General features: G+C 31.8%; 2 protein-coding genes across 2 annotated transcripts; both read left to right on the top strand.

The window, feature by feature from the left end:
• Nucleotides 1-3,979: 3,979 nt before the first annotated feature.
• On the top strand, nucleotides 3,980-4,702 carry LOC126722708 (disease resistance protein RGA2-like). The gene has a single exon (XM_050425860.1). The coding sequence runs from the start codon at nucleotides 3,980-3,982 to the stop codon at nucleotides 4,700-4,702; it is 723 nt and encodes a 240-aa protein (XP_050281817.1).
• Nucleotides 4,703-4,727: 25 nt separating this feature from the next.
• Nucleotides 4,728-9,979, top strand: LOC126723909 (putative disease resistance protein RGA3). Its single transcript, XM_050427914.1, has 4 exons — nucleotides 4,728-7,755; nucleotides 7,867-8,028; nucleotides 8,164-8,787; nucleotides 9,754-9,979. Exon 1 carries the CDS (start codon nucleotides 4,733-4,735, stop codon nucleotides 7,478-7,480), a length of 2,748 nt encoding a protein of 915 aa, XP_050283871.1. The 5' UTR covers nucleotides 4,728-4,732; the 3' UTR covers nucleotides 7,481-7,755; nucleotides 7,867-8,028; nucleotides 8,164-8,787; nucleotides 9,754-9,979.
• The last annotated feature ends 11,860 nt before the right edge of the window (nucleotides 9,980-21,839 follow it).

A 21,839-nucleotide genomic window follows, 5' to 3' on the forward strand; every position in this document is an offset into this window, starting at 1 on the left:
TTTGAACTTGAAAATATCATTTGTGGGCTTCTATGCCAGTTTTTAACTCCATTATGTGTGCAATGTCTTTTTTGTAGTATTCATTTCTTTCCCTTTGAAAGCAGAAAGCCCTCAAAAGAACCATCCGGCACCACAGAGTTGAGATTAGCTGTTCCACGCTTACTTACTTTTTTAGCTTCTTGGGAAACACTGTAAATCTATCAGAAAGTAGATTGGGATAGAAGAAATATCAGAAGATGACGTCAACGACAAGTCGTTTTTAGTCAATTTTCCTGTATATTACATACGGCAGGTCGTGTTTCAGTGGTTTAGTCTACTACACGGCGTCGTTGTTGTTTAACTTAGAAAGCATGTTTTGTTCGTGCATTCATAATACACGTGTCAGTTAGTAATTAGTTTCCTCTGTTAGTAGAGGCCGTTAAGTCGTTATTACCGTATAACCGCTTCTAGATTAGTTAGTTCAGATTTTTCTAGTTATTAGTTTCATTCTTTCTCAAATACTTCATTTTTTGATAAAATCAAACTGCTTGAAAAATGTTTGTTTTGTTGGGGGTTGAGTTTTGATTCTTCAGGCACCCATTGCAAATGAACAATATTTTTCACAAATTTCTTTACAAGTACAATTGCTAATATGGTTAATCGTGATTGGAATAATATAACTTTCATTTGGTTAATCATTTACACTAGTTTTGAAAAATTTTAATTGATTGGTGATGCACGATAAAGAGCAATTATTATAAAGCGGACGTAATTGTTTTAAAAAAAAAATTCATGCTAGGGAAGATTCAAGATCAATATAAACAATTTATTTTTCCGTACTTAGTGGCGTATAGAGGGCCATACAATTTTCTTTTATAGTGCAAAGAAAGGCGAATATTTTGTTCACATGGTCTTTACTCTTTAAAGTTTGCTTAATTTATTAGGCCGCACCAAATGGGAAAGTGGTAAAGGTATGGTACTTAATCGGGGTTTGGGAGATAATTTATCAACATTGACGTGTTTTCCTCGCAATACTAATTTCTTATAGTAAATTTAATCTGGGGTGGAGTTGGTCAGTTAGTGGAATATTACACGCCAAAAAAGATGAAAGCTTTAAACTGAACCAATCTTATGAAGTTTGGGTTTCTAGCTTTACGGGATTCCCAATCTCCAAATTTTAGGTGAGAGAAAGCTTGCTAGAGAGAGGAGCTCTAAAAAAATGTACATACTTTTTTTTTTTTTTGGTCTCTCGATTCTCTCATTAGTCCCTTTTTTTTTTTTTTTTTTTTTTTTTTTTTTTTTCACTATTAAATGAGTATTAAAAGATAGATTGGACAGTTTACCATTAAGATGGGTGCAGGGACGGAAACTGGTATAAAAAAATTAAGATTTGCACTTAAATATATATTTATCTCTCTCCTTCTAAAATATATAGACATTGCCCTACAAGGAAAGAAAGAAAGAAATAAATAAATAAAACTAATGCCCTTTTAACTACAAAAACAAAATAAAATAAATAAATATGGACTAAACAAAAATCACGCACAAAATAAGAAACACTTATTTTGTATGTTATACTTTGTTGATGTAATTTATAATATGAAATGTTTAAGAAATACTTATTTTGTATGTTGTATTTTGTTAAATATGAAATAGATGTTAGTTTTTATTTTCATAATTTTTTTTTTTTTGGTTTTAACCTTTGGCCCCCCCAAGGTACGAATCTTGGTTCCGTCCCTGGATGGGTGGATCTACGTACAATCATTCAGTCATTGATCTTCTTTAAAGCACTCCACTATATATCTCAACAACTATGAGTTTAAATTTAAACTCAAATTAAATTCACTTATCAGATAACACATGTAAACTATCCCTAGGCCACGGGTTCTAGGTCAAGTCAAACTAACCTGATTCCTAACAATTAGAGCAAAAGGTAACAGAAAAAAGAAGGGAAAAGATTCCTCCAATTAATCCAATTTCCTTTCATTTGTGTAACACATAACATTTATTTGATTTTTAACTACTATATGACTTACAGTTAAATAAAATTGTAGGGAATTGAAGGTTTTAATTGGAGAGGTTCTTATCCCAAGAAAGAATAAGTTATGACTACTTATATATGTAAAGTTGTGATTTTCAACTATATTATGTTGGTTTTAATTCTGTACCAAATTTGATCTTCAATAATTTTTCTTGTATGTATGTGGGTTTATCTATAAGAGATAAGTATGAGAGATCGGTAAAGAATCAAGTTTCAAAAGTTGAATCAGTGGATTTCGCAATTGACTTACGAGAAGCAACCCACAAAAAGGCCACGAGTGGAGCACATGATAGGAATATGAAGAGTTGCGTTAGGCTATCATTTTCGTGACTGTCTCGCAAGAAGGGCCAACCTGTGAAGAAACTGCGAAAGTTTCTGTTTGGCAAAAAATTGTGTTTTGTTTTACCAAGTCTTTACCTGCACTATATATACTCTCATTACTTATAAATTGTAAGTAGTGCTTTTTAGAGAGAAAACCCTAGAAAATACACTTGAGAGTTAGAGATTGTTATACCCACAATCATCTACATATTTCCTTATGGTTTTCCTTAACTCCTACCTCTTCATCTTTAGATCTTTGAGAGGTTGTTAGCCCAAACACTTACCACATCCATTCTGAGTATAAAGTGAAATTTTGGTGCTATTGGGAAGTATTGGAAGGAGCCATTCATTGGCGGATGCAATTAGGATTGAATTGCGGGATCTAGAAAGTTAGAGAAGACAAGACTCCGAGAAGTCCATTGATAGTAGGAGTTTGAAGGGCTCAAGTACATAGGGTAGACTGGGCTTGGAGAGTCTTTTGTTATTCGTGTACTCCAACTTTATTATCTAGTGGATCGATTTCGACTTGGAGGGTTGCGGAAAGGTTTTTCGCCGAGTTTTTTGGTTTCATCTTCAATAACACGTCTCGGTGTTATATTCTGTTTGTACCTCTCTTCCCTACTCTTTATACTTTCATTTTATTTTTGATGATAGATGAATATGGCATAGGGTAGTGTTATCGTTTCATTGCGCTTATTTACTTTTGTTCCGCACTTAGTCTAAGTTAGAGTAAAAGCAATCTAACTGTAATTTTTAATTGAGGTTCTGAACAAGTTCTTGTGTTTTAGCACAAATTTGAGCTTCAATATAGAATAATATTTTTTATATATAGAGTTTTAATTTATGAGGTTCGCTTTTGATAATTGTGCTTTAGATCATCAGACTAAGGCATCAATCGATTTTTGGTGTAGGTAGGGATAGAACCCCAAATTTCTTATTCAATTATACTAACTAAAACCAAGTTATTCTTAAATAATTCATCAAAAGATGATCCATCATTGCGACATTTTGTTTTGTTCTTAGACATTCTTTATATATTTTACTCACTTGGTGCTTCTTCTTTTTTACTTTGTTTATAAATACATGGTGCTTCTGGCTAGTTGCCATGCAAGAGCAGGAAATACTATAAAAGAAGTAAAAGTAATAGCAATTCATCAAAAGAAAAAGGTAAAGTAATAACCAATCAATAAAGGGACCATCATTGCGACATTTTGTTTTGTTCTTAGACATTCTTTATATATTTTACTCACTTGGTGCTTCTTCTTTTTTACTTTGTTTATAAATACATGGTGCTTCTGGCTAGTTGCCATGCAAGAGCAGGAAATACTATAAAAGAAGTAAAAGTAATAGCAATTCATCAAAAGAAAAAGGTAAAAGTAATAACTAATCAATAAAGGGACAATTATTAGCATTTCTAAATAATAATAATGGCAACTTTCTTCCTCATTTAAACTCGGTCCTCCAGGGCTCCTTCACAGCAACATTACCTTCATCATCAACATTGAAGCAGTTGAAGCTCACTCCCCTCGCTTTCCTCTCGATCTTTTAGCCTTCCTTTCACTAGCACTGAGGTACTTCAAGTCCACCCTCTAGCTTTCCTCTCGCTCTTTTGGCCTTTCTTTCACTTGCTACGAACAAATGGCTGAAGCAATCCTCTATGGCGTTGCACAAACCTTGATAGAAAATATGGGCTCTTGGGCTTTCCAAGAGATTGGATCGCTCTGGAATGTTGAAGATGAGCTTGAAAACATCAAGAACACTGTTACCACAATCCAAGCTATATTTCGGGATGCAGCGGAGCAGCAAAATCATAACCATCAAGTCAAAAACTGGCTTGAAAAACTCAAGGACGCAGTTTATGAAGCAGATGACTTGCTGAGTGAGTTCTACACCGAAGCTTTACAGCGAGGAGGGATGAGTGGGAATATAACAAAAAAGGTACGCAATTTGATTTCAAGTTCAAACCCACTTGTTTTTCGTCGTGAGATGCATGGTAAAATAAATGCAATGAGGCAGAAACTGGATGCAATAGCAGAAGATAGGAAAAAGTTTCACTTGGAAGAATGCAATGTAAAGCCACGTGTGAGTATGAATAGGGAAGAGACTCACTCATTTGTTCCTAATGAAAAAGTTATTGGGAGAGAAGATGATAAAAAAGCCATCATAAAGCAATTATTAGACCATAATGTGGAAGAGAATGTTTCGGTCATTCCTATACTGGGGATAGGAGGGTTAGGGAAAACAACACTTGCTCAGTTTGTTTATAACAATGACATTGTCAAACAACATTTTCAACTAAAAATGTGGGTATGTGTCTCTGATGTATTTGATGTAAATATAATTGTTCAAAAAATAATATAAGCTACTGGTGAGGCACCTGAAAACCATAGCATGGATCGATTGCAAGATCAACTTCGTAAAAAAATTGATCAAAAGAAATATTTACTTGTATTAGATGATGTGTGGAATGAAGATTTTCACAAATGGGATAACTTGAAAAACCTATTAATGGGTGGTGCTAAGGGAAGTAGGATTGTAATAACCACGCGTATCAAATTGGTCGCGGATATTACAAGCCCGTTTTCAATATACACTCTTACTGGTCTCTCTGAAAACCAATCTTGGTTTTTATTTGAGCAAATAGCATTTAGAAAAGGTCAAGAGACTCATAATCTTAGACTAGTAGAAATTGGAAGGGAGATTGTACGCAAATGTCAAGGGGTACCCCTCACCATAAAGTCCACAGGAAGAGTTTTGCGTTTTAAGGAAAACGAGCTTGAATGGTCATATGTCAAGGATAATATACTAGAAAGTGTAACTCAGCAGGAGAGTGGCATTTTTCCAACTATAAAGTTGAGTTATGATTATCTTCCATCAAATTTGAAAGGTTGTTTTGCCTTTTGTTCTTTGTTTCCTAAAGATTATGAGATTGATAAGATGACACTCATACAATTATGGATATCACAAGGATTTATCCAATCATCAAACAAACAGTTGGAGGACGTTGCAGATGCATATGTCAAGGATCTACTATGGAGATCCTTCTTTGAAGAAGTAAGTGATGAAGTGGGATACTTAAAATATTACAAGATGCATGATTTAATTCATGATCTTGCACAATCAATTGCAGGGGCAGAGTGTACACTCGTCAATTTGGATAAAAAAAATATTGATGGAAAAACTCGTCATATATCATGTCAATTTTCTATTGATTCATCTTTTATTAAAACTTTAAGGTTGGGTAAAGCAAATATGGTACGCACACTTCTTTTGACACATGATAACTATGCATCTGGTGCCATGGATATGTCAACATTGAATAAACTAATTGAGAATTTCACAAGCTTGCGTGCATTAGATTTACATGGATTGAAGATTACAAAAGTTCCCAATTCCATTGAGAAGCTAATACATTTGAAGTACTTTGATCTTTCATTTAATTATATTGAAAATCTTCCTAATTCAATTACCACATTGTTGAATTTGCAAACACTAAAACTCCAGCAATGTTTGGAACTTAAACAATTGCCTGGAAATATTGCAAAATTGGTTAATCTCAAGCATCTTGATAATAGTGGTTGTTTTGGGTTGAGTTATATGCCTCACAGTGTGGGACAAATGACTGGTCTTCAGACATTACCATTATTCATTGTGAGCAAAGACCCTCATTCCATCTTCAAGCAAGTTGGTGGTCTAGGCGAATTGAATCAACTTAACAACTTGAGAGGAACACTACATATCATATGTTTGGAGCAACTGGAAGATACTAACTCAGAATGCAAGGCTGCTAATTTAAGAGGAAAGCAACATCTTGAAAAGCTGATATTGAGATGGTATCAAGAAGGTAATATTAATAATGATAATGAGAAGTCATTAGAAGAGCTCCAACCTCACCAAAATCTCAAATATTTGGAGTTGTATGGGTATAAGGGTGTGAAATTTTCAAGTTGGCTTTCTTCTCTCACAAATCTTGTTGATTTAGATTTGCAGTTTTGTGCGAGATGCAAACATCTGCCATCGTTGTCTCAACTCCCTTCTCTGAAACGCTTATATATGAGGTATATGGATGATCTCGAGTACATATCAGAAAGGGATATAAGTGACTCGTCTACGCCATTCTTCCCATTGCTAAAGTCTCTTGAAATCCACTACTGTTATAATCTGAAGGGGTGGTGGAGAAGCACATCAACTCTAAATCATCAACAAAATCAGTTATTGCCTTCATTTCCTCGTCTTTCTTTTTTAAAAATTGAGCATTGTAGTAACCTTGCTTCCATGCCTTTGTTTCCGTTCCTCGAAGAAGAGCTATGTCTAATCCACAGCAGCAGCAAGCCTTTGCAACAAACAATGGCAATCGCTTCACTTCCCTCTTCATCATTCACTCCATTTCCTCTATCCAAATTGAAGTCTATGAGTTTGTATAATATAGAGGATGAAGTGTCTCTGCCACCAAATCTAAATTCTCTCAAGAGTCTAGACATACAGTGGTGCCCTAGACTAATATCTTTGTCTGGAGTGATGAGATATCTCACCTCCCTTGAGAAGCTTAGCATTAAATGGTGCGATGAATTCAATCCATTAAGTGATGTGGATGCTGATGGCATGGAATGGCGACACCTCAATTGCCTCCGTTCTTTGAATTTTGAGAATCTTCAGAAACTAGAGTACCTCCCTGCAGGCCTTCAAAATGTTACAACTCTACAAAGCCTCTTCATTTCAAGCTGTCCTAATTTGAAAAGTTTTCCGGAGTGGATTAGTGAGCTCACATCACTTGACAAGCTTGGAATTTTTAGATGTGGCCCTAATTTGAGATCGCTTCCTCATGGGATTAGTTGTCTCACATCTTTACGATGGCTAACAATTTCGGGGCTTCCCAATTTCACGACTTTCCCAGAGTCGATTAGCAATCTTACCTCACTTCAAGAGCTTGAACTTTCCCACAGCCTCCTTCTCAGATCACTTCCTGATGGGATTAATTGTCTCAGATCTTTACAAAAATTGAGAATTCAAGGCTTTCCCAATTTGACAACTTTCCCGGAGATAAGCAACCTCACCTCACTTGAAGAGCTTGTCATTTCCAAATGCCCCAATCTCACATCACTTCCTGATAGGATCAGTTGTCTAAGATTTTTGCCATAGCTGACAATTGAAGACTTTTCCAGAGGCATTAGCAACCTCACCTCACCACAAAAACTTCAAATTGACTTTTGTTCAAATCTCATACCTAATGAGATGCCCAGCATCAAATCTTTACCAATGCTAAGGTTTTCTTGGTTGTCCTCTTTTAGAAGAAAAGTGCAATACATGAATTGCTAAGGATTGGCCCAAAGTTGCTCACATCCTCAACTTTCCACTCAATATAGATAGCAGTCACAACATTCTGAAACTACAACTCTTGCAACGGTGTGCTAAAGGTACTTGGTTACATTCTCTATAATCAAAGGCTATTATATATTTTGGATATAATTTCATTCTATATATTTGATTTACATTGCTTCTTTATTCTAATGATTTTTAGCTTACAGAAGCTGAGGGACGTGCTGTCTCTAAGTTTTCACAGAAGATGATGGATTGCTGTCTCAAAGTCTTTACGTGGATGATGGATGATGGATGAACTTTGAATAGCTGGGAGATGGATTAACTTCTAGCTGCTGGAAGGACCAATCGATATACTTCTGCTTTGTTAGGTATATTCTTTAATCCTAGACTCCTAGTCCTCTTCGGGAAATAAAAACTAGTTTTGTCTTCTTCATTTTAAAATATTTTGGAAAATTTATTTGTGATTTAAGATGATGAATTTTACAGCACTAATCAAAATGCAGAAATTTTCGAACCATTCGATTTGTTAGCATCTAACTCTTATTACAAAGTCACCAAGGGCGGAACAGGGGATGGTCAGCCTAAAATTGCTCAAACCCAAGAGTTAGGAGGGGATGAACCCGATTTATCCTTGACATTTCTGGTATATATAATTATCATTCTGAATCCTCTGTAAAAACTCAAATGCTAATGCCTTTTCTCTTCTTCTTTGCTATCTTTGTGTATTAATGATTTCTTATTTTATTTGATCCTAGACGCAGAACTAATTTGAAGCATAGAGCAAAACCAGGAGTAAATATCTGAGCCTAGTGAGAACCTTTTTGGCGTGTGCAACAAGTCTATGAATCGAGTGATTACCTTGTTTTTGTGTTCATTTTTTGTCCCTCTTATAGTTGCATTTCCTCACATGTGAAGAGGGGGTCCAAGAGGAAGGAGAAGAGGAAAGATGCATAAATCCTTCAATTGTTTCTTTATTTTAATGATTTGTACCTATGTTTGACGATTTTGTTTTTGTGTTGTTGATTTTGAATAGACAGAATGAACTTCAGCACTTTGTCATATGGGACAACATCATCAGGAATGATTATTATTGACAACTACTCTCTAGAAAGTGATTTTATATTCAGGTATTCATTTGCTGCAAATATTTATCAAGTACAAGGTCTTACTACCTATTTCTGTCAACAAACAGAAATATCAAGATTAAGTACTTAATCGCTGATTTGTATTCAATGTATTATGATTTTTGGTAGCTTAATTTGGATTAGAAGTACAGCATCAGATTTGAGTCAGTCATGCACAAGTGCTGGGATAGATTTTACTTTATGTGCCGTATTGGATTCAAAAGTTCTAATCAATAAAGAAAAAAGTTTTGCAGAAATAGTCATGTAAAAAAAGAGATAGACTATAATATTGGAAACTTTATTATATGTTCTTTTTCTCATTGCAATGATGCCAGACTGAAATATGTGGGCAATGTCCCAAGAGCTTGCATGCCTAGGTTTTCTTGTAGAACAGAACTACAGATGGTGATCTTATTCAATTGATACTGTGTACAGAAAAATAGAAAGACTAGGATTACTAAAACTAGTAAGAATTGGTGTTTCTCCAAAGTGAGTCGATATTAAAATTATTTAGCAATAAATGAAAATTTGAGTGGTAGGTATCTCAATCTTCTTGTATTTTCTTTAGATTCAGATTAAAATTCTTATCTTATAATATCTGTCATAGTTATACATTGTTATGAAAACATGTTTTCTTTTTGCTTTAAACCTTTAGAAAGTTTTATGCAAGTGGTTAATTATTTATAAATGATTCGATTTGAACGAAAGTAAAGTTAAGGGATTGAAATGAATTTCAATCAAACTTAGAAAATGCAATTTGCATTTTAGCCCAAAAAAAGGGAGGTAGAGTGTAGCAAGAATTCAAACTTAAAAACACCTACTTTGATACCATGATTAACTAGTACTATCACTTATCCTAAAAGCTTAAGTTGATAGGAAGTGGTAAATTTAATTACTTAACCATTATTTTAATAATTATAATGAAGAATTTTGTGCTAATTACTAAACAAGTTATCTCACTTTTTGCAGGTTATTTTGATTTTTGAGAAGGACCAAACTGATATGGAAACTTCACCATCCAGATAAAAGAAATCTGACCAAACTAACATGGAAATCCCACAAACCAAGTCAGAAAATTCCATCATGTGTAGGGATCCTGTCTGTATAAAACTGAGCAATGTAACATAGAAACACTGAGAAATAGAGAAATAAAATAGACTCGTGGATGTAGGCCCTTTATGGCTGAACCACGTAAAACTGCTATTTCTTCCATTCTTTTTTACAGGTTACACAACAAAAGCCACCATTTTTTTGTGGCTTTGGTTGGGTGAAGAAGAAGAAATAGTCATGAACTAGAACTATGACTCGATGTGGTGTGTGCTTGGGAAATAAGAAGAGGGATGGGGGAGTTTGTTTACTTGTGGCTTTGGTTTGTTGCCACTCTGAGACGGCTACTTTGTGATATAAGCAATGCTAACTAGTGACCTTCTGCTTCTTTCAAACTTGCATAGTTGCATTATTTTACCTAAGCTACAAGTTATTAAGCATTTAATCAATCAAGCCTTTTTGTATTTATAGACCCCTCTATGGTGACATTTTTCTAAAAACCCATTATACAACACTAGTCACCTTTATTTTTTTTTTTTTTTGGGTCTAGTGTTATAATTATTTTTCTTTTAATTTTTTAATTTTTTGGATAAGTTTGTTCATAGATTAATAGGAGAGTCTCCTCTTTTATAGGCATTTTAAGTGGAGTTAGAGATGTATTTATACTAGATTGTCTTTAAGTTTTGTCCCTGTTAAATGTAAAGTTTTAGGGGTATTTTTGAATTACATAAAAGTCCAGTTAAAAGATGAGAGAATCCTCTTATAGATAGTATAGATAATCATATGGTGGAACAAAAGAAAAAAAAATTGAATTTTGATAATCAAATGACAACATTGGGAAAGAAAGAACGTTGTATATTTTGTTTGTGAGTTTTAGCTAGCTTAACTAGTAAAGTTTCTAATGCTTGAATAAGAGATTTAGAGTTCAATTCTCATCTTCATTATAAACTGATTGGTGTCTTGGTCTAATAATAAAGAAATATCATTAAGAGCAGATGCCATAGGTTGAAACTCTCTCAAAATTTAAAAAAAGAAAAAAGATGCAAATGACAACATTGGTTCTATCTTTTCCACTTTATATTCCCACTCTCTCCCCCAAACAAATTAAATAGACCCTTTTCCTCTTCTTTGTTTTGTTGCAAGGACTTCAGATGTGCCACTTTGGCTTGTACAACCTAGAATAAAGTTGTTTTATTGTGATATTGACAATGGTATTGCAAGAGTTAGTGATTAAGAAGGAATTCGAAGTGACCTCAATTTCAGAGGATGGCAAAATAAGGTGGAATTCCTTAGTAATAGCAACCGGTTGTGTCAAAGTCTTAAATGATGAATAAGTAAGAATGACAAAACAAATTTAGTAGGATTTGAACATATGTATTCACCAGTACAATCAACAAATACTTGAAGCTTGATGTCATGTTTTTCTTAGTTAGGTACTTACATTATCGCATTGAGAGTTGAGACGATCCTGCAAGAATTCTATTTTGTAATTTGTAAATTTTGGGTATGGGGCTAAAATTGACTATACAAATGTTCGTCATAATCAGTTAGGCAAATTGGGTTGGATAAGTAATTGTAAAAAAAACTGCAATTATCATTCATTGAATATGAGTAGATGTGAAAATTCTATAAAATCAAAGAGTTCGGCCTTTTTTGACTCTTTTTAATGCAAGCCTAAAAATCTCATTATATAGTCATACTTGCACGCTTATCCTAATCTGGGACATGAAAATCTAGATTTGGCTTAATTAATAAGCTCCAATTTTGTCAAAGCTTGTGGAATTTCTATCATCTATTATAGGATAAGCCTCAAGAAGCTGACTTTACCATAGATTCTTTTCAAGCCCAATTCAGCCAGGCTCTCCTATGGGCCCATTCGGTGAACTGGATATGAAATTGGTCCAATTATTTGTTTACAGGCCCGTTGGGTAGGACTAGTTACAACATTCCTGTGATGGGCCTACCTTTTTTTTGGAAGAACCTTAAGACCTTGTAAAATAACCTTGGATCAAATTCAGTGGAATTAGAAGAGTTCTATGGAAGGCAATATAGATCATTGGGACAACAAAATATTTTAACTTGGTGGGCTACTTGACCCACAGTAGGCCACCAAGATTGGAAAAAACAATCTTATGTTTTAATTAAAAAAATTGGACATCAAAGCGGCATGTTGTGGGTTTGAATTCTTGAATCGGCATCTCAAATTAAATTTTTTTTTTTAAAAAAAAACGAGAATTTTATACATTGGTACAACATTGTTTTTTACTACCTAATAACATTTCTCCTCCTTTTTTATTTTATATTTATTTATGTGGGATCTTAAAAAAAAAAAAAAGAATTCTCTTGGGGAGGGTGTTACACAAGTGAAAATTTTTGTTCGTTCCATACATGGGCTTATCAGGCTTTTTATTAAAAAAAAAAAAATTACTTTTTCAATTTATGAATTAGGAAAACATAGATGAATGAGATTTTTTGGATTAATGATATTCTCGTGTACGCTTTTTTTTTTTTTACATTTATTTTATTTTTACTTCCACTTTCATGTTTTAAGCATTGACTTTTTTTTTTTTTTCGCTATTTAAAATGTGTATATTTTTACATTAATTGTAATTGTTTGTATAAAATAATAGATGTAAAAAGATGTAAGAGAATATTTTCCATAAATTAGGGCTTTCCATCATTCATTATAGTCATATTTTAGATGTTAACCCACTCAAAACAAGTCACTGCCAACCCAAATCAAACCAGCACACCAAGCCACTTTTACAATTTATTGCACATAATCCTAGCCTTCAAAACCACTAAATTCATTACCCACCACTACCTTTAGAGCATCAACGTCAATGGAGCTAAAAGAAAATTTGATTTTTAGCATCTAAAAAAAATCATTTTATCTATTTTAACTCATTGTTTCACAACTCAGCCTACATCAATCCTTTTATTTTTCACAATACAGTTAAATACTATCCATTTATTAATTATTTTTCTCTCTTTCTTCTTATCCCTCTCTTCAACCCACACCCACCAAACCCATGACACAAAATCAACCAGCACCACCATCACAACAACCAAACCCACATCCGTATTAAACACAAACCCATATGAATACCACTAGGAAAAAACCCAGATCGGACCACCCAACCCACCGCCACAATCGCTAGCCACAACCCACCACATGACTTTCAACCCAAAATTTGATCTCAACTTGCCACTGCTGCTGCTGTTGCCTATGAATAGCAAACCCACCTCTTTCATCTGTCTGAGAGAGAGCAGACCCAGAGGGAAAAGAGAGAGAGTAAAGTTAGAATAAAATATAACTTTGAGCTACAGTAAACTGTCATTTCATTGGCAGTTTACTATACCTCATTTGCCAAAAAATTTAAAGATAGCACCATCTGGAGCATATTTTTTGTTGGGAGTGAGCAGTTAAAAATAGAAATTTAGCAATTTGGCACTAATGTTAATGCTTTTACATTGCTATAATTAAAAAAACAAAAAAAAAAAAAACCTTACATTGCTATAAGCAATTATCAATTAAAAAAGAAATAATTACAATTATTCAGCCAAAACTAAGAGGTATTTGTAACATGCATCTTGAATTTAAAATTTTTGTAATTAACACCTTACGTAGTTTGATGTTACTATAATTATTTTTGCAATGTTTACCTCAACGTCTAAATTACCGTCAAAGCTAATAGTTTGCAACATCAACCATAAACTACGAGAGCTTTTTGTTAGGTTTTAGGTTATGTAGGCTAACCCTTGTGTCAAATACGGGTTTTAATAACGGATATATTCAAGTAGTTTGGTTATGTATTAAGTCAAGTTAAGAAACATAGTCTGTTCAGTGTTGCTGTAAAAGAGATAGTGAGTATTTCATAGGTCTCATTGTATCTTTATACTTGTTCATAAATTCAGTCTTGGTGTATTAGGAAGATCTATTTCCATGGAGGCCAATTTTTTTTTTTAATTCAAGTCTCACTGCAAGGGAATTTTTTAAGAGACTTATTTGCAGAAATGCTAGGGTCTACTTTCAAACCAAAATTTGAAGGCCATGTCAAATCCAATTCCGATGAAATTTCACTATATTGTTCTTGCAGAAAAGAGCTCTGTGTTGATTGTAGTTGTTGCTTGAAGTTCCTCTCCATTTGCTAGGATGCTATGAACCATGTAATTATTGAAATCCACATTAGTGTGATGAATATATTTGTTTGTGATCCAAGAATTGTGTTCTTGATATTTTTGTAGTCTTTAGCATTTGTTCTAGAGAAGATTGCTTAAGCCTATTATTCTATAGTGGAAGATTTTTACTGGTGGATTTTCCCTTCTCATTGGACGTTTTTCATGTAAATATTTAGTGTCTTGGTAGCGGACTGATGCTGGATTTTTCTGTTTGTGTTGGTTATTGTGTCTAATTAATTTATTTGAAATGCTCATTAAATTTACACAAAGAGAGAAAATTAAAATGAATAATTTTGTTGTACAAACTAAAACTTTTTGTTGAAAGTGTAGAAAAAAAAGAAGTTAAAAGCTAGCTGAATAGTATAATAGAACTTATAAATAATGCCAAAAAGTATAAAAAGACCTTTAAATAGTACAAAAAAAGAAATCAAATAAGCTGAAACTTGCTTCAATCGATCCCAAATGGGCTTGAAATGCAAAAAAATACTATACCTAAGATATAATCACCGCTTTGCGGGCCTTCACTCCCATGATCACTGTCAATAGGGTGGTTACTTTTGTAATCTCCTCTTGCCATATCACAATGTTAACAAGCTCTAAAGCCTCTAATATCAAATATGGCGTAGCAGAAAGCATGAAAGTACTGGCCGGATCTCATTTTAGCTAGACTCAAACTTTTAAATCTATCAGAAATAAAGAAAAAGTCAATTTTATTGAAGGCAAATTTTTATTTTGTTTTAAAGATTGCAAATCTAGCTATTGAAAGGCCCTGGAAAGTTCATTTTTCAAGTAAAAATATTTTAAAACATATCCTAATTGATCTTATTAAGGAAAATATCCTAATTGATAGGATGGATACAATGATAAAACTCAAATTTAACAAGGAAGACCTTAAAAAAAACCTAAAATAAAGGAAATAAAATCTTAATTCCAATAATTACATGAAATTATTAAAAGAAAATAACAAACGATAATAATTAAGTCCCATATTCTTTCCTACACAGGCTACACTCCTACACCCTCATTGAACAGTGCATCACAATTACATTTAAGAGAAAAGTTAACAAATATCTTATGGACATTGATTTAACAATTAATCTTAAAAACTTTTTACAGGAAAAGAAAAAAGAAAGTGATTTTTTAATAGCTTTTATATTTCCAACAAAAGTAATGGTAAATTTTTTTCTAAAATAGTCAATTAATAAATGCCCTAAGAGTATAATACTCTACTATTAAAATATCCCATTTGCAAATTGATCCAACTTTTGTCTTTAGTGCAGCTCCATTGTTGTCAAATGTTAATTGGGTTTCAAAAAGTCTAGACAATCTAAATTGAATCTCATATAATAGTAGGTTAAACAAGATATGTTTAACCTATTGAATGGTCAAACATAAAAAAAAAAAAAAAAAAAAAAAAAAAAAAAAAAAAAAAAAAAAAAAAGAGAAAGGTGATCCTATCAATTTTGATGAAATGGTATTGATAGCTTCTCCAATAGTATTCATGGTATCACTATCACCTACCAAACTTTTTGCATTATTAGTAGACAATACAATATTCATATAGTCAGGGCGGTGTTAGAATATTTTTTTTTAGTCAAGATAAACCATCACACATATGTGTAAACACAGATGAATATAAATATTAATATTTTGATAAAAGAGTAGGTTATAATTTATAAATATATTATATATAAAATTAACAACTTTCACATATGTATATTCGCAAGATAATTTATTAAGGCAACTTATCATATTTTAAACTTCAATACTATACAAAAGTTGTCTAGTTTGATATTAAACATGTACAAAAAAGACGAATTAGAGAAAACAAAAACTACATTGTCTTTATAATTACTAAACCAATTGACCAATTTTATTGGTTTTTAAGAGCATCATTGGACTAACTCAAATATTTGGGGGGCCAACTTCTATTTTTATAGCTATATATTTAAAGTTTTTAATATTTATACATAATATAAAATAATGATTTAAAATTTTGGGGAGGCCGTGGCCCCCCAAGCCTTATTATTACTCTGCCCTGCATATAGTGTTATCAAGTAGTAATTATTTGGACGTGAGTTTTAGTTAGTTTAACCAATAAAATCTTTTGTTGTCAAGCAAAAGATCTAGGGCCAAAAATTAATCGGTATTTTAACTTGAAAAGAAAAGGCAATAATCATAGAGCGAATGACATAAGTTAAAAAATTCTATTTTATTTTTAAAAAAAAATTTGATATTAGGCCAGTGTGCCTCTATTTATATAAATAACTTTGTATTGCCCTGGGCTCCTGCACCCTAGGATTCCTGACAGAGACCTTAAGGTTCTTTGAAGCCGCGTTTTTTAAAATGGGGCTTTAGGCTCAACCTAGGGCCACCTTTTTTATGGCCGCGGCTTAAAAAACGCGGCCCAAGGCTCCTGCGTTTTGTAGTGAGACCACTAAATCCATTTAAATTTTGATTTAAGACTTCCTGAGTATTGGCTAATGGCTACGACTTCTTGGTAGTTGGTATTCCTGTCTCTTTTACAAGCAGCACAATCTTTCTTTTTTATGTATGAGGTTCAATAATAATATCATTAATGAAAGTCAATTTGTTCCGAGCAATTAGGCCAAGTCGAGTGAAGGTAACATCTTTCCGGACATTACCACCAGAGATCAGTTTTGATTAAATCAATTTCTACTTATAGGAAATAACCTGAAGGACACACTATCATCATCTTTCATTCTTTTCAATAGCATTCTCTTAAAGCTTAAGGATGCATTTGGTAGGTAGGATGGAAAAGAGGAAAAATAGAAAATAAAGAAAAGATGGAAAAGTGAACGAATTGAAGAGATTTTATTTTCCCTCATTTTGTTTGGTTGGGAGGGTGGAAAAGTGAAGAGATGAAATTTTTTTTTTTGTTTATTTGAAAGAAAAAATGGAAGGATAAAAAATAGAATCTGTATAAATTTACTATCATGTCTCTATTAGTAAAACAAATGTAACACATTATATTTTTATTAAAAAATTGTGTATGGATAACCCCAAGGAATTGGGTTAGTGGTTTCTAAGATATCATAAGATCCTAAGTTTGAAACCTCATACACCTGAGGGAATAGAAGCTAAAAAATTTAAGAAACCAAAACTGTTACCAATAATTAAAAAAAAAAAAAAAAAAAAAAAAAAAAAAAAAAACCAAAAGGTCCAAAACTGAGATAAGAAGAAACTGATGAGCACAAAAAAAAAATAATAATAATAATGAGATAATAAAAAGAAGGAAGAAACAATGAGAGCATGAGACAACACAATGAAAAAGACAAAAAAAGGAAAGAAGACATAAAACGTTGAATGTTGGTGTTGGCTGGGGCAGTTTTTATTTGAAAGTAAGTGACCTTGTTATCCTTTGTGTTTTCTCCCCAATTTGGGGGAGATTTGGTGGCTCGAGGAAAATAGTCGGATCCTACCAATTTTCTCTCCTCCGGTCTTCTTAACTAAACATCACTCCAATTCATTTTCTCTCCTATTTTCACTATTTATTTTTTACCATGCTCTCCAAAATCATTTCATTGGGCCTTGTTGGTATAGGAAATTGTTTGCCGACTACACTACTTATTTTTTTTTTGAGAGAGACTTCACTATTATTATACACTAGTTAATCTATAATATTTAAAACGAAAGTTGCATTTAAAGAAAACTGAAAACGACCAGAGTAAGAAAACGGTTTTTGTTAAATATTTTAAAGAGTTAGCAAGAGAAAACTGGATGGCTATAAAGACCAGCTGAAGCAGAACCTACAGAGAACAGAAATCTGACTAGGTACATTGCGTTTGGTGGCTGAGATGCCTGTATTTTAGTATTAGATTTATATGCTTCTTGTTACTTTTCTGTGTATGAGCACGGGCGTAGGTAGGAATTTTTATTTAAGGGGAATTACTTATTCTAGTCATAATTCATACATATATTATATATAAAATGATCAATGAAATTAAATAATATTTCTAAACTCAAATCAGTGTACAGAAATAAGTAATTTGCTATAAACATGAACCAAATAAAGCATCTCTTATAAAAGTTATGTTCAATGTTGATCTTTCATAGAATAAAGCTTATTCATTATCAATTCTATGGGATTTCCTATTTAAATCTTCAAATAAATAAATCTCAATTGCAACTATAGAAAACAGGAATAAGACTAGGTACATTGCGTTTGGTGGCTGAGATGCCTGTATTTTAGTATTAGATTTATATGTTTCTTGTTACTTCCCAATGTATGAGCACAGGAGCTTAGGCAGGATTTTTTTTAATTTTTTATTTAGGGGGAATTACTTATTCATATGTTAGTCATAACTCATACATATATTATATATAAAATGATCAATGAAATTAAATAATATTTCTAAACTCAAATCATTGTACAAAAATGAGTAATTTGCTATAAACAAGAACAAAAAGAAAAGCATCTCCTATAAAAGATATGTTCAATGTTGGTCTTTCATAGAATAAAATTTATTCATTATCAATTATAGGATTTCCTATTTAAATCTTCAAATACATAAATCTCAATTGCAACCTAAATTTTCTTCTAGAAAAAGATAAAATTAAAAAAAAAAATTAATGTTAGCACCTTATCAAGCACCTAAATCCAAAAGTAAAAGATGATATCAGCTAGAGAGAAAAAGAAAGAGGAAAAAAAGAAAAGAAGAGATAATAAGAAAAAAAAAATCAAATTTGTGGGTGGATAAAACCTCATAGGTTCAAGTAGGAGTCTTTTGGCTCAATATTGTAAAAATTAGAGTTTATTGGATTTATGTATACTGTGCAAAGTTTTTTAGCTAAATGAGGAGAGATGCAAATTTCGGTATTGATGATGCCGAAATACAAGTAAAAGAAAAGAGAGAAACTGACAAATCTGATATAATTTTAGTATTTCGGCATCCATGTTGCCGAAATTCAAGAAAAAGTTGGAGAGAAAAACTGACATCAATTTCGTCAGTTGGATTGCCGAAATTCAATTTCCATTAGATTCTTTTTTTTCGTTACTTTCCGTTTGGTTAGTTTATATGAAGTTTATTTTTATTTTAAAAAAATGATAAGCGCAGACCCGGGGGATTGAACCATTGCGCAAAGGGTTGTTCCACATAAGAAGCAACCAGCAGACTACCATGCAATTTGTTCAATCTATTGGGGAACTAAATTAATTTATTCTAAACCTGGTAGGTATTTTTCAAGTTTTCAAAAACACAAAAAAACACACTTTTTTTTTTTTTTTAATACTTTCCAAAAATTGATAGTTATGATAACAAGAATAGTAAATTCAAATTATAGTTCATCCACGATGATGTCAAAATTAATTAATATTAACTAAATAAAAATAACAATTGAAATTGTTTTTTTTTTTTTTTTTTTGAAGGTTAATGATTTACATTCATCATAATTGGGAATTTCTACATTTTTCAATTACAAAAATACCTAGGGTGTGATGAGATTTAGGCATTTATGGGTGAAATAATTTTTTTCGCATAATTCTCATCACACCCTAGTTATTTTTGTGATTGAAAAATGTAGAAATTCCAAATTATAATGAATGTAAATCATTAGCCTTTAGGAAAAAAAATAGAAGGGTTTCTAACTACACGCGTGATAAGTATTAATAATCCCAACCATACAAAACTTGAGGATAGTACTGTAAAAATACCTAGAGTTGTGATAAAAAAAATTATTTCACCCACAAACGCACAATATTCATCATATGTATTTTATGATTACAAAATGTAGTAATCTCTTAAAAAAATAGAAAGCCTCTAAGAAGCACGTGATAATTACGGAATACTAGCCTTTGAGCATGCACTCGTACGCATGCTTAGAACATTTTCTATTTTTTTTTTTGTTGGTAAATATTAATAATTTACATGCATTGTAATTTAGAATTACTATATTTTTCAATCACAAAAATACTTAGGGCTGTGATAAAAACATTATTTCAACCACAAACGCATAACACTCATCATACCCCTAGGTATTTTTTGTGATTGGAAAATATAGTAATTCCAAATTATAATAGATGTAAATTAATACATATTAAAAAATGAATTTTTTTAATTTTTACTCTTGAAATAAAATATTATTTTCCAAAAATTTAAACTATATTACCAATTTTAATCTATTTATAACAAGCCATATGAATTTTCAAAAGAAAAAAAAGTCATAGAAAAATTATGCTATACAACTCAAGACACATCATGCAAGTATGACTTGTATTGCCAACTTTGATTACTAAAAAAATTCTTATTATATACTATTAAAATAATATAAAATAAATAACAAAATTTATCTTAAATTTAAAAATATTAACAATATCATCTTCTTTTTTAATTCATGTAATATGTTTGTAAAATATTCAAATTTTTTTTGATAATTTGTTAATTAGACAAAGTTTAGTTACAAAATTGGTTGTAACCTTACTCATTAAAATAAAATATTATTGCATATTTTGATAATTTAACCATTGAATTGTATGTCATTTATGCCTTTAATACACATGTCAAATTTTGTGTCAATCGAATATTATTTACTATATGATCTATAAGCTTATATTTTATGCATAATTTTAAACTACAAAAGTTTTCAATTTTAAACAATTTATTGATGATATAGTTATTGATCTTTAATTTTCTAAATTTTTTGCAAGCATGGAGGATATAAGAAGAAGAAGATGTAATCCATTACTGAATTTGTCAAAATTCACCTCCAATAAAAATTTATTGAGTAAGGTTATAACCATAGGCTACAACCCATTTTGTAACTAAATTTTGTCATTTTTAATTAAGGTTACTAGTTTTTACAAAATTGTTATTTTTATTTAGTTAATATTAATTAATTTTGACATCATCGTGGATGAACTATAATTTCAATTTACCATTCTTGTTATCATAACTATCAATTTTTGGAAAGTATATAAAAAAAGTGTGTTTTTTTTTTTTTTGAAAACTTGAAATACTTACCAAGTTTAGAATAAATTAATTTAGTTCCCATATATGTATTGAACAAGTTGCGCGGTAGTCTACTGGTTGCTTCTTATGTGGAACAACCCTTGCGCAAGGATTCAATCCCCCTGGGCTGCGCTTATCAATTTTTTAAAATAAAAATAAACTATGAATAAACTAATCAAACGGAAAACTAACGAAAAAAAAGATCTAACGGAAATTGAATTTCGGCAATCCAACTGACGAAATTGATGTCAGTTTCTCTCTCCAGGAATGTGAGACCGGTTATGTAAGGCTCTTTTTTTCTGTTTATTTATTTTTTATTTATTTATGAAAATCCTTACGTACTTTGCATTTCATCTAGTTTTAAAAGACCAGATGAGCATAGAAGAAATACAATGCTTGAATGGATTATCTAAAAGATCTCAGATTTAGTAAGAGATCTCAGATTTAGTAGTAAGAAGAAGAGTACTAGTTTTGACAAAATCTTAGTGTCAAAGAGAAAAATGATGAAGTGTTTGGCTCAGTTGTTGTGGCTGTGATTTACTTCTTACTAATTATTATGTTACTGTTTGAACCTAACAGAATTTGTATTGCTTTTTTTATTTCTTTGGATTCGTTGATCAAAATATTTTGGTACCATTTGATTTTGTAATTATGATATTGAAATATGCTATCATGATCTATAGTCTGATTGATTTTCTTCTTAAAAAGTATCTACCAGTGGGTTATGGAATGAGTTAATGGAGTTTCATGATTTCATCAATTAGTATTTTAAGGAAGTTATTTACAGAATATTGTGTATATAAAGTACAAGAGCTCCTAACTCTCCCTTACCATTCATCTAATAATGAATAGGCCATT

The sequence above is a fragment of the Quercus robur genome, chromosome 4 (genome assembly GCF_932294415.1).
Source record: "Quercus robur chromosome 4, dhQueRobu3.1, whole genome shotgun sequence".
NCBI lineage: Eukaryota > Viridiplantae > Streptophyta > Magnoliopsida > Fagales > Fagaceae > Quercus > Quercus robur.

Bases quoted from the DNA above. Each gene is read 5' to 3' on its own strand.
- LOC126722708 (XM_050425860.1), top strand. From the start codon at position 3,980: ATGGCTGAAGCAATCCTCTATGGCGTTGCACAAACCTTGATAGAAAAT.
- LOC126723909 (XM_050427914.1), top strand. From the start codon at position 4,733: ATGGATCGATTGCAAGATCAACTTCGTAAAAAAATTGATCAAAAGAAA.